The following is a 17,432-nucleotide window of genomic DNA, read 5'->3' as shown; positions in this document are numbered from 1 at the left end:
AATTTAAGTTTGAAGAATAATCTTGATAATTAATTATTATTAATTTTTTAAATGAGGTCCTTGAGTGTACCCATAGTCGCTCACTAAAAGTTGTCATGTACCATTACTCGACCAACCCATGGCCCTATAGTCGCTCAAAAACAATATCAATTAAACTATGATAAGTTTATTGATTTGGACAAATAATTTATAAATCATATTACTTGATTCTTTCATAGTATAAAATTTCATGAATTTCAAAAATATATTTAATAAGATATAATTATAACAATTCTTAAAAAATTTGACGTAACCTAAATTTAATCTAACGAATAAACGTTAAAGTAAAAAATGCCATGCTGAGCGCGATTTTGAAACAGTCATTTAATTTAAATTTATAATCTATTATAAAATAATTTGATACATCATATTTTAATATATATGGATTCACAAATAATTATTTATCAATAATAATATTTTTAGTTGTAATTTTTTTTTATAAAAATTATAAAAAAACGCCTTAAACAGTTAAAGTGAGCGGGTATAGGGACTTTTAACTTATATCCTTTAAATTTGCCGCCAAACTGATTCGCTGCCATGCCCCAAGTGGCCAAATGTTAACTTTTTCGTATCGAAAAAGTTAACAAAAAAAATGTTAACATTTATATTGAGATGTAAAAAGGCAAATTTTTATCAACAAATATCACTACTAATGTCCAGCAAAATGTTAACTTTTTTCTGTCTCAAAAAGATAACTTTTTGATAACAAATTGTCAACTATTTATTGACATTTTCATAACTTAATGTTGACATTTTTCAACTTTTTGTTAACAAATCACAATGTGTTTTTTGTTACCAAAAACATAACAAATTGTCAACTTTTTATTGGCAACAAATTGATGGAAAAAAGTTGACTTTAATTTAACAAATTAGTCTTATTTTAGTTGATTTAATGTTAACAATTTTAAGGATCATTAGAGGTTAGGGGTAGTATAAACCGCGGGAAATTTGAAAATTTACAAATAAACAAACAAATTCTAAAAATATTCTATCATGAAATGAAATATTTATTTTTTCTTGTTTAATATATGTATATAAACAATAACAAACAAATATTTATTTCATGGTCGAATATTTTTAAAATTGTTTTTATATTTATTTGTAAATTGTAATCACTCGCAGTTTATTGTGACAAATATACAATTTTTTATAATTGGAATGCTTAAATTTATTAATAATTTCTTTACAACATTCAGAGGTTTTATAATCATAACTATAAAAGTAATAATAATTGTAAGCTTAGTATCAAGACTAGTTGTTGTGACTAGCACTGGTGACACTAACTTATAGTTTTATTTTTATCTGATAGGCTTACTTTTATGTTTTGAGATCATTAATTTAAACTTAGAAAACAGAAAACTCTTTATACTATTAAAAAAAAGTTTTTGGAAAACAACTTGTAAATATAAAGATCGTAACTAAAAATTATTTGGCAACTTTTTGCTTTTTGGCAGGACCATTTGTATTCACGTGTGATTTTATGTTTAACATGCCACTCTTTGATGAACTCAGTAAGAATTGCATCATTATCACCACTAGCAACTTGATTGTTTACATGGAGATTAAGTAACTGATACTCTGATCGGGTTACTGGTTGATCAAAAAAGATAAGCCCATCAATCAATGGCAAAGGCTCATCATTAGCTTGGTCGACAGCGCCTGAAAAACGGCTAGGATCATCTGAAACGTCTGAATCGCGGCTACTGTTATCGTCGTCATGGTCGTTGTCGTTATTGTCATTGTTGTAAATATTAATGTTAGTGTTATTATTATTATTATTATTATTATTATTATTATTATTCAAGTTAGATAACAAATATTCCGGTGCAAGCATTTGTTGCGTACGTCGTTTTAGTTGTCGTGGTCCAAGCAAATCAAGCGGTTTTCGTTTCCGCTGTCGAAAATTTCCCATACTTATAAATAAAATTTTACCTTTTATGAACCGTTGAGTATTGTTAATCAATAGCTATAAATTATATTATAAATTATTTCACAGTAATTTAAAGACAAAATAATATTAGGTTATGTTATTCGCATCACACTCGAGCGTTTATATATATATATCTAAAATGGCGGCTTGTACAGCGTTTACCGCCTTTTTTGTGGTTGAAAACATCTAAATGTCAACAAATTGATAACAAAATGAAATACTATAATATTAGCAAAATGTTAATCTAAAATTGTTAGTAAAATGTTAACAATAAAATGCTATCTTCTGAATAATACTAAAAAGTCAACATATATGTAACATTTTAGGGAAGATAAATTATCAACATTAAATTGGTAACTTTTATTTATCTCTAAAAAGTCACCATTTATGACTATATTTTATGGTAACATTTTGCTAACTTTTTCATATTATATTTTGTTAACATTTTTATGTTAATTTTAAGACAACTTTTAAAAGTTATCTTTTTCAAAAGTACTTTTTGTTATCATTTTGATAACATTTAGAAATAGCAAAAAGTTGACTTCGAATAGATAACTAAAAGCCAACAAAAAGCTGAGCTGGCCACTTGGGGCGCAGTGATATTTAAATCTGTCACATGACTAAATTATATGCTCAGTCAGGCATGAAAATGCACCTTAAGAAAATCAGCTGATTACTTGATACTTAACATATATGTGAAATCACTGGCACGTGGCCTTATCGGGACGATATCCAAATAGTATATATGTGAAATCTGTGGCGCTTTTATTGTTTCTAATATATTTTTCCAATAAGTTTTATTTCTATTAAAGTATTATCAAAATACGTTCAAATACAATTATTTAAATAACAAAATATTTAATAAAAAGTTTGTGGTGTATTAATTGTTCATTGAATCACGATTTTGAAGATGGCAAAAGGTTACACGTTTGTTAAGGAACACAAGATTACGTATGAGTGGAAAATAAAGAACATTAGTTCACATTTGAAATATACAGAAGGTGATTCCACTTTTTTACAGTCATCAGAATTTTCCACAGGAGCTAAAATTAACGACAAGTGGTGTATTAGATTACATTTGAATAATGGTATTAACCCTCCAAATCCTAGAAAATATACATCAATATTTCTATATAATTTGACTGGCTGCAATGTAACAGCTGAAGTTACATTTTTTTGGTTAGATCTTAAACCAGAATTAATATTTTTTAAGGATTTCATAACAGAATTCAAAATAAAAGGAAATTCGGGTTATCCCAGATTTATAAAGACAAAACACTTATTAAGCGATGAGTTAAAACTGATAACTAACGACGTTTTAACAGTATACGTTGAAATTATTGTTTCTGATGATGTGATTACAATTCCAATAGAAAGTTCATTCAATTCGTCAAAAAGTCAAATGGTAGATGACATTAAAGAACTTTACAACAGTAAAGCCAACAGCGATGTCACTGTTGTCGTTGGAGATAAAGAGTTCCAAGCACACAAATTAATTATGATGGCGCGAAGTCCAGTTTTTAGTGCAATGTTCACTCATGAGATGGTTGAAAAAAAGTCGAAACAAGTTTCCATAACAGACATCACTCCCGAAATCTTTGAAAAAGTCCTAGAGTACATTTACACTGACGAGGTAACTGATCTAGATGATGTTGCTTATGATTTGTTACCGGTCGCGGACAAGTATCAACTTCTGTCGCTTAAAAACATGTGTGAACACTCTCTTTGTTCAACTTTGAACAGTCGAAATGCCGTAAAAAGAATAATACTAGCTGATTGTTATCGTGCCGGACAATTGTTAAATTACGTTACTGAATGTATTGTAGCCGATACGTCAAATATTATGAGGGCAGATGATTTCGATGAACTAGAAAAATCATGTCCATCCTTAGGATTTCAGTTGTTGAGAAAAATAGTATCAAATTCAAATATCAAAAAATCTGAAATTACTTATTCATCTTAGAGGTAATTTATTTTTTATTTACTCTTATATTTTTTATTTTGGTCAATTAATTTATTTTTCTAAACTTTTTTTCAGCCTAGCAAGCGGAAAAGAAAATTAAAATAACTTGAACTCTTTTACCTTAGGAAAAATATTTTTACACATTAATTATTTTTAAAAATACTTTATATATTTTTTGTATTTTCTTAAAACAATTATGTAATAAATATTAGTTTATTATTTATAATGACTATTTAAAAATTTTATCGACTTGTGTAAATAAAAAAAAAAATGATAAAAGCTCAAGGGTAGTTATATTTTTTTGGTTATGAATTCATTATTTAATACTGATAAATTAGTCAATAAAAATCACTCAAAAATCAATTATTCTAAAATAAATTTTTTTTCAACATCGCTTATATCTTTTAAATTTGCCGCCAAACTGATTCGCTGCCAGTGACATTTAAATCTGTCACATGACTAAATTAAATGTTCAGTCAGGCATGAAAATGCACCTTAAGGAAATCATTTGTTCACTTGATACTTGATAACTATGTGAAATCTCTGGTAGGGATGGGCGATATCGGCGATATTGAAAAAAAAAAACATCGATATCATAACATCGATAGTTTCAGTTTTTTATTATCGAGTATCGATATATCTTGTCCAAAAAATATCGATAAAAAACATCGATAGTTGAAATATCGATAGATATCGCCCATCCCTAAATTCTCTGGTACGTGGCCGTATCGAGACGATAGACAAATAGGATATATGTGAAATCTGTGACGCGTTAATTGTTTCTATTATTTTTTTGTAATAAGTATTATTGCTATTAAAGTATTGTTAAAATACGTTCAAATACAATTATTTAAATAATAAAATATTTAATAAAGAGTGTGATATATTAATTGGTTGATTAATTACGATTTTCAAGATGGCAGAAGGTTACACGATTGCTAAGGAACACACGATTACGTATGAATGGAAAATAAAGAACATTAGTTCACATTTGAAAAAGGTAGAAGGTAATTCCACTATTTTAGAGTCATCAGCATTTTCCACAGGAGCTAAAATTAACGACAAGTGGTGTATTAAATTACATTTGAATAATGGTATTAACCCCATACATCCTGAAACCTATACATCAATATTTATATATAATTTGACTGGCTATAATGTAACAGCTAAAGGTTCATTTTTTTTGTTAAATAATAAACAAAGAGCAGTCTGTTGTGCGGATTTCATTCAAAACTTCAAGATGGACCGAATTTCGGGTTATCACAAATTTATACGCAAAGAATTATTATTAAAAGATAAGGCTGAACTGATACCTGATGACGTTTTAACAGTAGGCGTTGATGTCATTGTTACTGATGATGCGATTACAATTCCAATCAAAAGTTCATTTAACTTTTCGAAAAGTCAAATGGTAGGTGATATTAAAGAAATTTACATCAGCAGAGCCAACAGCGATGTCACTATTGTTGTTGGGGATAAAGAGTTTCAAGCACATAAATTTATTATGATGGTGCGTAGTCCAGTTTTAAGTAAAATGTTGACTCATGAGATGGTTGAAAAAAAGTCGAAACAAGTTTCCATAACTGACATCACTCCCGAAATCTTTGAAAAAGTCCTAGAGTATATTTACACTGATCAGGTAATTGATCTAGGTGACGATGCTTTTGATTTGTTAGAGGCCGCCAAAAAGTATCAACTCCTGTCGCTCGAAAAAATGTGTGAACACTCACTCTGTACAACCTTGAGCCGTCGAAATATCGTAAAACGGATGATACTAGCTGATCGTCATGATGCTGGACAATTGTTGGATTACTTTACTGAGTGCATTATAGCCGATGCATCAAACATTATAGCGACAGATAATTTCAAAGAACTTGAAAAATCATGTCCATCTTTAGGATTTCAGTTGTTTAAAAAATTTGTTTCAAGCTCAAATACCAACGAACCCAAAATTACTTATTCATCTTAGAGGTAATTTCTTTTCTTTGTAGTCATGTTGGACAAGTGTGCGCAAACCCATGTATTTTTGTCCGAAACGGATGGGTATATGCACACTTGCCCCACGTGACTCTACCCTTATATTTTTTACTTTCGTCAATTAATTTATTTTTCTAAACTTTTTTTCAGCCTGGCAAGCGGAAAAGAAAATTAAAATAGTTTAAACTTTCACAACTTAAGAAGAATATTTTTACACATTAATTATTATCAATAATACTTTATATATTTTTCGTTTTTTCTCACAAAAATTATGTAATAAATATTAGTTTATCATTTATAATAATTATTTAAACAATTATCGATTTATGTAAATAAAAAAAAAAAATAATAAAAACTCATGAGTAGTTATATATAGATGAGAATTCCTCCAGATAATTTCTTCATCACATATTTCTTCTATTTACGGAAACATCTCCATGGGTATTTGAACCTCCGATTATGTCTGCTAGTAAAAAGTGTTAAAGAAAAACACATAATAATTTATTTCTATTTTTTAAGTTATGAACCCATTTCTTAATACTAATTAATTAGTCAATAATAATCATTCAAAAATCAATTATTCTAAAATAAATTTTTTTTCGACATCGCTCATCTCTTTTAAATTTGCCGCCAAACTGAATTGCCGACAGTGACATTTAAATCTGTCACTCGACTAAATTAGATGCTCGTCAGGCATGAAAATGCACCTTAAGGAAATCATCTGTTCACTTTATATATTTACTAGACTCTGGTTTTAAGTTACATCGGACGCTCTACTCACTCTCACGTCAATTTCATTTTTTCCTGTAAGTGAGAGTATAGACAGAAAAATTACTCATAGCCAGAGTGTACTGTATGTGAAATCTGTGACACCTTAATTGTTTCTATTATTTTTTTGCAATAAGTTTCATTGATATCAAAGTATTGTTAAAATACGTTCAAATACAATTATTTAAATAATAAAATATTTAATAAAGAGTGTGATATATTAATTACGATTTTGAAGATGGAAGAAGGTTACACGTTTGTTAAGACACACAAGATTGAGTATAAGTGGAAAATAAAGAATATTAGTTCTCTTTTGAAAAAGATAGAAAGTGATTCCACTATTTTAGAGTCATCAAAATTTTCCACAGGAGCTAAAATTAACGACAAGTGGTGTATTAGATTATATTTGAATAATGGTATTATGCCTAAATATTCTGAACAATATATATCAATATTTTTGTATAATTTCACTGACTACACTGTAACGCCTCAAGTTAAATTTTCTATGTTAGATCATGAACAAAACATAGTCTTTCTAAAGAATTCCACGACAGAATTCAAGACAAAAGAAAGTTCGGGTTATATCAAATTTATAGAGAAAGAAAACTTATTAAACAATAAGTCAAAACTGATACCTAATGACGTGTTAACAGTATGCGCTGAAGTCATTGTTTCTGATAATGCGATGACAATTCCAATTAAAAGTTCATTTAACTTTTCAAAAAGTCAATTGATAGATGACATTGAAGAACTTTACAACAGTAAAGCCAACAGCGATGTCACTATTGTCGTTGGAGATAAAGAGTTCCAAGCACATAAATTAATTATGATGGCGCGTAGTCCAGTTTTTAGTGCAATGTTTGATCATGAGATGATTGAAAAAAAATCAAAACAAGTTTCCATACCAGACATCAGTCCGGAAATCTTTGAGAAAGTCCTAAAGTATATTTACACTGATCAGGTAACTGATCTAGATGTCGTTGCTGCGGATTTATTAGAAGCCGCCGACAAGTATCAACTTCTGTCGCTTAAAAAAATGTGTGAACACTCACTTTGTTCAACTTTGAACTGTCAAAATGCCGTAAAACGAATAATACTAGCTGATCGTCATCATGCCGGACAATTACTGGATTACGTTACTGAGTGTATTATAGCCGATGCATCAATTATAGTGACGGATGATTTTAAAGAACTTGAAAGGTCAAGTCCATCTTTGGGATTTCAATTGTTAAAAAAAATAGTTTCAAGTTTAAATACCAACGAAACTAATATTATTTATTCATCTTAATGGTAGTTTATTTTTTGTTGACTTTTTTATGTTTCATTTTGTTCAATTAATTTATTGTCTTTAACTTTTTCAGCCAAGCAAGCAGAGAAAAACATAATTCAAATATTTCAATTTTTATAATTTAACGGGAATATTTTCACACACTAATTATTAAGAAAAAAACTTTTTATATTTTTTCATTTTCTTAAAAAAAAAGTTATAATATTAGTTAATCATTTATTGTAACTTTGAAAAGTTTATTGAGTCAAATAAAAAAAAATGATAAAAGATAAATCTCTTCAACACACGCTTTTCCACATATTTCTTTTACTCAGAGAAATCTCCATGGGCATTTTCACCTTCGATCATGGCGCCAAACACGAGATTTAGAAATAATTAATGTAAATTACACACGGTCGCGCTACTGGTTATGCAAATCAACCCGGTGACTCTTTAAGTTCACGATATAAATATACCCACACATGTCCATCCATATACATATCCATATACATATAAGTTGTCATATAAGCAAGAGCTTCTTCAGAAAGTTCAGAAAGAAACGTTGATCTTTACGCTGTCAGTAATATATATGTACAGAGAGGAAAAGTGTATAAATATATATAATAATATAAGGACAAATCGCTCTGGGCATTTTAACAATAAATGCATTATTCCACCATTAAATATATAATATTGTTTTCAAACACGATACTTTTCATATATGCCCAGTAGTCTTATTTATTACGCTTTCGTCACTATCACGACTGTCAACAGTTATTACTCGTTTATAATTTTTTCATTTAAAATTTAATCATACATAAAAATCGGCAATTTATAACACAAATTTATAATATATATAATAAATTAAAGCCTTTCCCGTCTATCTTAATATGAACTATTGTGAGATAAAACTCCTGTCCATTATCTTTCATAGACCATAAATAGACAATACAGTCACGTATATGCAGCGCAGTGATTACCGATAATAGATTATAAAATAAAAGCCAGATATTAAATATTATATATTTATATTTATATTATTATGACCACGAGTTTGTTGTTTATTGTGAAAAATATATTTTCTATCGTCGTATATTAGTGGCCGGTTATGCATCAACGTTCATAATGTTATTCCGGTGACCCCCGGAGGCATTTATGTACCACGTGAGCATGTACGTATGGATGTACGAACCATCTGAATATGAAGAATGGATAAGAAAAGGCTTCTTTATAGTTTAGCCGAACTACACAACCGGGAGAGCCACCGCACTAAGCAGACGGGCTCGTATAATTTATGAATTATTATTTTGTAGTATAATGTCGGGCGTTCGTACGTCCGTACGTCCCATCTACTGATATATCCGTACGGCTCTCACCTCTTACTCCATAATATATATATGTACATATATAATATTATGCTGCATAATTTAATAGTCAAGTGTAGACATAAAAAAATAATAAAAAAAAGATGATAGTGCATAGTTAAAATTTTTATTTGGAGAAAAAATGGAGTAAAGTATAGATTTTTAGTTGGTCTTGTAGTCAAATTTATTTAGACGCAAGGGAAGTAGTCAATTTTTTTTTATATCGAAAAAATTTATTGACGATGCAGTCATCAAAATTCGACTAGTCAATTTATCAATTAATATTGATCATGGTAAGGAATAAAAATATGAGAGAATGTAGCAGACATCAGACAAATTTGAAACTATTAATAAATAGAGTAAATAATTAATAAAATAAAATTTGAAAAAAATGCGCATTTTAAAAATTTCCAAATTAATAAGTGCATTTTTTTAATTATTTATAATTAAAAATTTTTCTAATTTCTGCTACATTTACACCCGTTAAAAATCAGAGTAAAATATAAATTTTTATTTGATCTTGAAGTCAAATTTATTTATAGACGTAAGCGCAAGTATTCAGTATATTTTGAAAGAAAAAAAATCAATTGGCAATTGAGGAATTGAAATTAGACTAGTCAATGTATCAATAAATATTGATTATAGTTAGGAAAGAATCGGAGTAAAATGTAAATTTTTATTTGATTTTGAAGTCAAATTTATTTAAACGCAAGCGCAGGTAGTCAGTATTTTTTTGATATGAAAAAATTGATTGACAATTGGTGAGGAATCAAAATTAGACTAATCAATTTATCATTAAATTTGATCATAGTAAGGAAAAAATTGGAGTAAAATATAAATTTTTATTTGATCATGAAGTCAAATTTGTTTAGACGCAAGCGCAGGTACTCAGTATTTTTTTGAAAGAAAAAAAATCAATTGGCAATTGAGGAATTGAAATTAGACTAGTCAATGTATCAATAAATTTGATCATAGTAAGGAAAGAATCGGAGTAAAATATAAATTTTAATTTGATCTTGAAATCAAATTTATTTAAAGACGTAAGCGCAGGTACTCAGTATATTATTGAAAGAAAAAAAATCAATTGGCAATTGAAGAATTTAAATTAGACTAGTCAATTTATCATTAAATTTGATTATAGCAAGGAAAGAATTGGAGTAAAATATAAATTTTTATTTAATCCTGAAGTCAAATTTATTTAAACGCAAGCGCAGGTAGTCAGTATTTTTTTTATATGAAAAAATTGATTGACAATTGATGAGGAATCAAAATTAGACTAATCAATTTATCAATAAATTTGATCATAGCAAGGAAAGAATTGGAGTAAAATATAAATTTTAAGTTGGTCTTGAAGTCAAATTTATTTAGACGCAAGCGCAGGTACTCAGTATTTTTTTGAAAGAAAAAAATCGATTGGCAATTAAGGAGTTGAAATTAGACTAGTCAATGTATCAATAAATTTGATCACAAAAAAGAAAAAAAAAGAAAAGAAATGATTTAAAACTATAATTTTAGCCCATTAAAAAGTTTTAATATCTAGTAAATAATTTGAGCCGTCTAATCATCTCACTCTCACCGTCGAATGATCAGCTCCCGTGAATCTATGTCAATAAAATAGTATTTATAGTTTTCATCGCGTGTCTCACCGATTGAAACTAGAGTAATATACAGTCAAGTGGTATAAGTTAATAGTTAAGTAAAGTAAAGCAACTATCACTCACGTATAAACACTTGTACACTTGTACACTTGTACAGTTACACACTTATTTAGATACAAAGTCATGAGAGCGTTCATTTCCGGGTGTTATTAAATTTATTATTGGATTAAAAAGATAATTGTAATGGGCTTAAATAAGTAGATAAGTGTATCAAGTGCAATGCAATACGTGCAATAAATCATCTGCTTTAAAAAATAACTATAAATATTATTGATAAAAAAATATATATTTATGTACACAGCGTATAAGTAAATAGAAGCATGTGTGTTCTGGAGAGTCGTATGCAATATAAGCAGAAAGCAAGAGTTTATTATTATATTATTAATGGGGTAGATGTGCGCCATAGTATAAGCGGACGAGACATAGTTGGGTATATTTATGCACGGGATGTGCAGTAGAGAAGTGAGAGCAATGCAAGGAACAGAGAGAGCGAGAGATTAAAGGGGTGAAGTGTAATGACGAACGGTAGAAGAGAGTAAAGACTTGGAAAGGTGTAGATGTGTGGTGTAGTGGTGCAGGTATACAGTAAAAGCAGGTAAAGGTAAAGGCAAAAGCTAAAACGGGTAAGCTCCATCTACATGGTTGTGTAGCTCAGAAAGCCTGGTGAACTATCCTCTATAATTACGAGTAACTCAGGCACATTTGCGTTGATCCGACACCTTAAAGATAGCATTTAGCGGCCCCTTTCATCTCCGCGGCAAACAAACCAATTTATACCGCAGGCCGCTTTGTGGCTCATGGGCGAGGGGACGTGCCCCGCCTCCCAAACTATGAGTAGGTTTTCATCTCCCACTGTCTCACGTCGTTCAAGAGCTCGTCTCTCTCGGTTCCTCGGGTAGTTATTTCTGTTTTTAATATTTATTGGCTCTTTCACTCTCACTGGATTCCATCGCGGTTTCTGGTCCTCAAGTCTCTCCTCTGGGACGGGATGGATTATTATCATTTTTAACTTTTTTTATGCTGTCGATGAGACTCGAGTGTCTTTGAGATGATGAGAGACAGCGGAGTTTGACGGTTGTGTCATTGGTGTGCTCGGATGGGGCTAATTAATTGCTGGTGCTCTACCGGTCCCAGTCAATGATACCTTTGTTTAAGATAATTTGTCTCAGTGTTGATTGATTTTTAAAATTCTCAAAGCTTTTAAGTTGTGTTTAAGTGTGTGGATGCTGAGACTGCCGTAAAAAAAAGTGTGTACGAATAAGCCACTACAAGCAAAAAAACACTTACACTTTCAACTACAAGCCCACCCTACATTTAACAAAAGTGGCATGTATGCACTCTTGGTCTCGAGGCCGCAAGGCAGCCTCCAAAGATGCTCGGGCTTACATGTACATCTTGGCCCGAGTAATCTTGTTAAATAAGAGGCACCGTTCCGTCATATTTGTCAAAATTATAGTTACGCTAACAAAAAAATTTATGCCTGCATAATCATAAAAAAAAAGAAAAGGTTTAGACGAAGGCGAAGAATTAAATAAGCAAATTGTTATTAAACTTTTTCTATATCAATTTAATAAAAAATAATAATGTGCGGATAGTGTGGATTGGTCACGGTTGTTACAATAATCTGTGGAAAATGGTTTAGCATGAGCACACACGAGTCCCAGATGAGAAAATAGTTTACTGCTGGCTCTTATACATATCTGGAGTAGTCTTCAGCTGCTGGGTTTTTATGCCACGATGGCCGCCCCCTTTCAGCGAGTACTTCTCGGTGATTCCACAAGAGGCGGGTCCTTGCTTGTATTGGGACGTAGCCATCAAGAAGACCAAGACCAAGACTAAGACCAAGACCAAGACCATGAAGAAGTAGAAGAAGAAAAATAAGAGAAGAAGATGATGATGATGATGAAGGAGAAGTACTTGAAGATGAAAATGATGAAGAAAGGTAAAAAGAAAAATGTATGTATGTATATATGTATATATATAAAGAACAGAAGATACAAACACCACAACTACAGGCTACAAGGTATACTAGCTGCAGTGAATAAGGCAAAGTCGTGTTTTAACGGCCGGTTTCTCGCGCCTCAATATTCTTTATTCTTCGCCGACGCTACTATCTTACAAGCTCAGGCACTAGGTGTAACAAATATATAGTACTCGGGTCTGTTAAGTTTACGATTCCTGTGGAATCCTTAAAATACTCAACTCTTCTCACCTGGCATTTGTTAAGTCTCGATCTTTAGTGTCTTGACTGCTGAGCTTCACTCACTCACTCACTCTCTATTATCTTTATTTGCTTATTTTTTTGTCTACGCTCAGGTACATAAATGCACATTTGTGTCGTTATGACATGAGAGTTTACCGACCGACAAATCTTCATGCGAAGACCTCTATAGCCATCATCAGATTAATTGTCCCATTAACTTTTAAGTATTTAGTATTTAGTATTTATTATAACTGACTTGAGTTTCTGGATTTAGTATTTGGTATTGTATATAATATTTATATTTTAATGTATATAAGGTACACGTTGTTTGTGGGTATATAAACTTCTCTCCATCAACGTCATAAACTGACCGGTTATCCTTCATATAAGTTGTAATTATATATCTTCCAATGGAATCTCGAGAAAACAGTGAATTACTTTAGGATATGTGTTATTGAATGTGGCAATATAATTTTAAGTTTAAAGAGTTTATAATGGTTAACTATTTTATGTGGAATGTGGAAACGAGGTATATAAGTTACTTTAAATATTAATAATATTTTGTTATTAGAGCTCAACAATTTTCTGCTATTATATATAAATTAAAATATAAAGCGCGTTTGAGCAAATACTATCTCTTTTATTGAATATTAAATTGTCAGTTCCCTTGCGGTATTAAAAACATTATGGATACACAATGGAAATATTCTGGTAACACGATGCAACCGTACGGACTCCAGAGTATTTTCAGAACGGTTTTGTACCCTTTTTCGAGAGTGATTTAAATGGTGTATTACCGTACGATGGACGGTGTGGCTCAATAAGTTATAGATCAAATTGAATGGAATATAGTATAGTGCCGGATAGCTCAACTGATAAAGCACTCGGCGCGATACCGAATTGGTCTGGGTTCGATTCCCAGTTCGGGCAATCTATATTTTTCTCAATTTATCTATAAATTGTCTTATTGAGAAGGTTATTTGCATGTTTGCATGTTTAGGTTTCCACTATATTTAAATGGTGGTGTAGAGGGTATTCAGAGTAAATGAATACTAAAAAAAAAAAAAAAATTTACTGAAATATATTATCGACTGAAAAAGGAATTTTCTAGAAATTTACTTTTTTAAAAAAGTTTTTAAAAATTGGAGCTAAATACTGTTCGGTCTACAGTATAGACACGGTAGGCTCACGCCATGACTTCACACATATACATGTGTTAGATTTGAACGTGTACTTGGCGCGAGACACTACCGTGTCTCCTGATTTTTAGAGTATTCAAGAGCATTTATTGAATACAAAAATCATTTTTTTCATTACCTGAAACGTATTTTATATTTCTGGATTGTAAAAATAAATTATTCAAGAAAACAAAAATATTAGACATTATTGTCACAATGTCGTATAGCATCTACAACTGTTTGTTGTGTAAAAAAAAAAACTATATAATAACAGTGTTGTTCGTGTTTACTAAATTCAAAGATAAGCTGAAACATTTTTCTTCAGAACGTCGTGTAGTGACTTTACTATTTGCGCGATATTGTCAACACTAAATTGCACATTAAATTACCTTCCCACGCAACGCTGCCGGTTGTTTTTTTATTGTGTACACTGTACTTACAATTAATTGTTTTACTTGGCATTCAGTTTTTTTTTTATTTATTTTTTTTATTTAAAATTCTGATTATAATTTTATTGTGTTTTTTCCGAAGAATCATGTTGATGAATAGGCGAAAGAATAACAGGTGCTAAATGTCATTAGTCAACAAAAATGCCGCCCACAGAACAAACAAATTGTTCCCTGTTACCTTGAGCTGAGACCTAACACCTAATCCGAGATGCGCCCCACCCTCTATAAGAAATTCACTCGACCATTTCTAATATACGTGTAGTTCTTTTCTTCGTAACCAATATTGTTTTTCATTCTTATACCTATGGGTATTCGGGTGTTATATATATTTGGAGTAGAGCTTCAAAGGTTCGGAGATCAGAAAGTCAAGTGTCTATAGAAAAAAAAATAAAGAAGAATAAAAGAAAAGTTTGTTTAAAAAAATGATAATCAAGTTACTGTAGATGCAGGTCTAGGTCTAGGCTGGTTTTTTGTAAGGATGTACCCGTTTTATTATTTTTTAATAGAAAAACTCTTACCGTGACAAGGACGCTGTTAATTTTATTCTTTTCGCACAAAGTCTCGCACGTTCGTTTTCGTTACGGACAATAGGTTTTGCTGCAGGGTGGTCGTGCATTCGACTAAAGAAATCCAAATCCTAGAGAACTGAAAATAAAAGGTCCTATGTATATATATTACATAAATATATACTACATGGGAAAGGATCCGTCATGGATTGGATTTAAAATTGATTACTTTTTAAAACTGGCGCGTCAATAAAATTTTATTTTTTAACGCTCATCAGAAGTATTTATTATTTAATACACAAAGAGTACGAGTTTTTGTTGGTTTATAAATTTAAACGAATCCGTTTCATTTTGAGTTCTCAAAAATTCGAGGCGTGGCGGTACAACCCGAGTATGGAAGTCAAATAATTAATTTTTTTTTTATATAATTACAGAATTAACTAATAACTATATATATTAATTTAAATCTTGATGCCACACAACTGTTACAACCAATAAATCATATTTTTGAGCGAAACAATTAATTACTAAATGTACAAGTACTTTCACTCGGTTAATATTTTATAATAAATATATATAATAACCGGGTTGGGTTTAAAAATTACGTCGACAATTTGTTGGTTTCTTGAATAACTTCCGTTAAGATTATACTTAAAATTAAATACTTCAAAGTATCTAATATCTAATGTATATATATGTATATGTATATGTATATACAAGGGATTACGTTTAATATATATAGGTCTCGTTACGCTTTCTCATCGCGTCGAAACGTTAACTTTACTCATCTAACAATAATAATTGGTAATAATAATAGAAGAGTAAAAGTCAATTTCCCTTGTTCATATTTTTTATATATATTATTATTTTTTATTTGCGGCTTCGTTTGATCTCCCATCCAAGACACATTCTTATCCTTGTATATTTGTATACGAATTATAAAAAAATCATATACATATACATATATATAGATATATATATAATGTGGATTTACATTTTTTATGTGCTGAGATTTATTTATAGTTTTATATCATGTCTAACCCCTTGCGTGTTTCTAATCTCGGTGTAACACCCACTGTCGAACATGTATATAAATATATATGTATATATAATATATATAAGTTGACCCTTTTCTTCTCAGAGGACCCACATTGGCGTCTACTCATCTCTCCTCACTTTCACACGTTTTTTGAATTCAAAAATTGATAATTAAATATTCAGTAGTACAACAAATTATTGAACTGTAGTTTAATTTTTAAAATCAATTACAGAGTTTATAATCGCATGACATTTGGCTATAGATGTGTATGCATAAAAGATAATTATCGTGACATTTAAACTTAAAACTTTAGTCTCATCGGCATTAAATTGCTGGTAGGGTAGAGCACTAGGTGTAGGTGTGTTTTATGTATGAGCAAATATATTTATTTTGTTATAATTATAATTGTAAATAGCGGTGTATAAATAAAACCGGGGATAAAAGAAATGTTGAGTGATTTTTTGCAAAAGCTGTCCACGGAATCGCACGCCAATGGGAGATCACGATGAGCAAAGTTATACACAGACTGATGTTTAGGTTGTTTGACTTGGCGGGCCGACAGCGCTCTGTAATTATCTCGCCTGGCATGTAACTGCCTGCCCAGCTGTATTACTGTCCGATCTGGGCAGACGAGCCGCCGAACGATATTCCACCAAAAATGTTACTAACCGTCGTGTAAAAATACACCAACCGTGTAAAGCTAAGTCACATAAAAAAATTCAAACGTATACTTAAGAGATCCAGTGATTTTTTTTTAACCCTCCCCCTCCCCAAAATACTTTTGTTATTTTCCTTCCCGACTTATCCGCGGAATTTTATAATAGCTCATTAATTGTCGCGGTTATATAGAAATTTGCTACAAAATTTTACTGCTGAGGATTTAAAATTTTGACGTCTCGTTAATTCGTCGTTGATCTTTGACTGTCTTGTCTTAGAGATTCGCGGTTGCGGATGCCCGCGTTATCGATTACGAAGCTATATGCGCATCATATATTGAAGTTATAGATAACAAGTAGCAAACGGGTTTACAACAAAGTGTCTCGAATAGTTGTGCATACATATTATATACTTTATGCATAACCAAACGCGGC

At 30.6% G+C, this 17,432-nt stretch overlaps 3 protein-coding genes across 3 annotated transcripts; all 3 read left to right on the top strand.

Annotated features, from left to right (window-relative positions):
- Nucleotides 1-2,638: 2,638 nt before the first annotated feature.
- On the top strand, nt 2,639-4,228 carry LOC130666836 (speckle-type POZ protein-like). Its single transcript, XM_057468144.1, has 2 exons — nt 2,639-3,934; nt 4,008-4,228. The coding sequence occupies exon 1, from the start codon at nt 2,880-2,882 to the stop codon at nt 3,930-3,932; it is 1,053 nt and encodes a 350-aa protein (XP_057324127.1). The 5' UTR covers nt 2,639-2,879; the 3' UTR covers nt 3,933-3,934; nt 4,008-4,228.
- A 374-nt stretch (nt 4,229-4,602) lies between these two features.
- On the top strand, nt 4,603-6,264 carry LOC130666837 (speckle-type POZ protein-like). Its single transcript, XM_057468145.1, has 2 exons — nt 4,603-5,903; nt 6,060-6,264. Exon 1 carries the CDS (start codon nt 4,849-4,851, stop codon nt 5,899-5,901), a length of 1,053 nt encoding a protein of 350 aa, XP_057324128.1. The 5' UTR covers nt 4,603-4,848; the 3' UTR covers nt 5,902-5,903; nt 6,060-6,264.
- Nucleotides 6,265-6,631: 367 nt separating this feature from the next.
- LOC130666838 (speckle-type POZ protein-like) lies at nt 6,632-9,314 on the top strand. Its single transcript, XM_057468146.1, has 2 exons — nt 6,632-7,967; nt 8,039-9,314. The coding sequence occupies exon 1, from the start codon at nt 6,916-6,918 to the stop codon at nt 7,963-7,965; it is 1,050 nt and encodes a 349-aa protein (XP_057324129.1). The 5' UTR covers nt 6,632-6,915; the 3' UTR covers nt 7,966-7,967; nt 8,039-9,314.
- Nucleotides 9,315-17,432: the final 8,118 nt, after the last annotated feature.

Source organism: Microplitis mediator, chromosome 4, assembly GCF_029852145.1.
Source record: "Microplitis mediator isolate UGA2020A chromosome 4, iyMicMedi2.1, whole genome shotgun sequence".
Taxonomy (NCBI): domain Eukaryota; kingdom Metazoa; phylum Arthropoda; class Insecta; order Hymenoptera; family Braconidae; genus Microplitis; species Microplitis mediator.
This window is presented reverse-complemented; position numbering and strand designations above follow the sequence as displayed.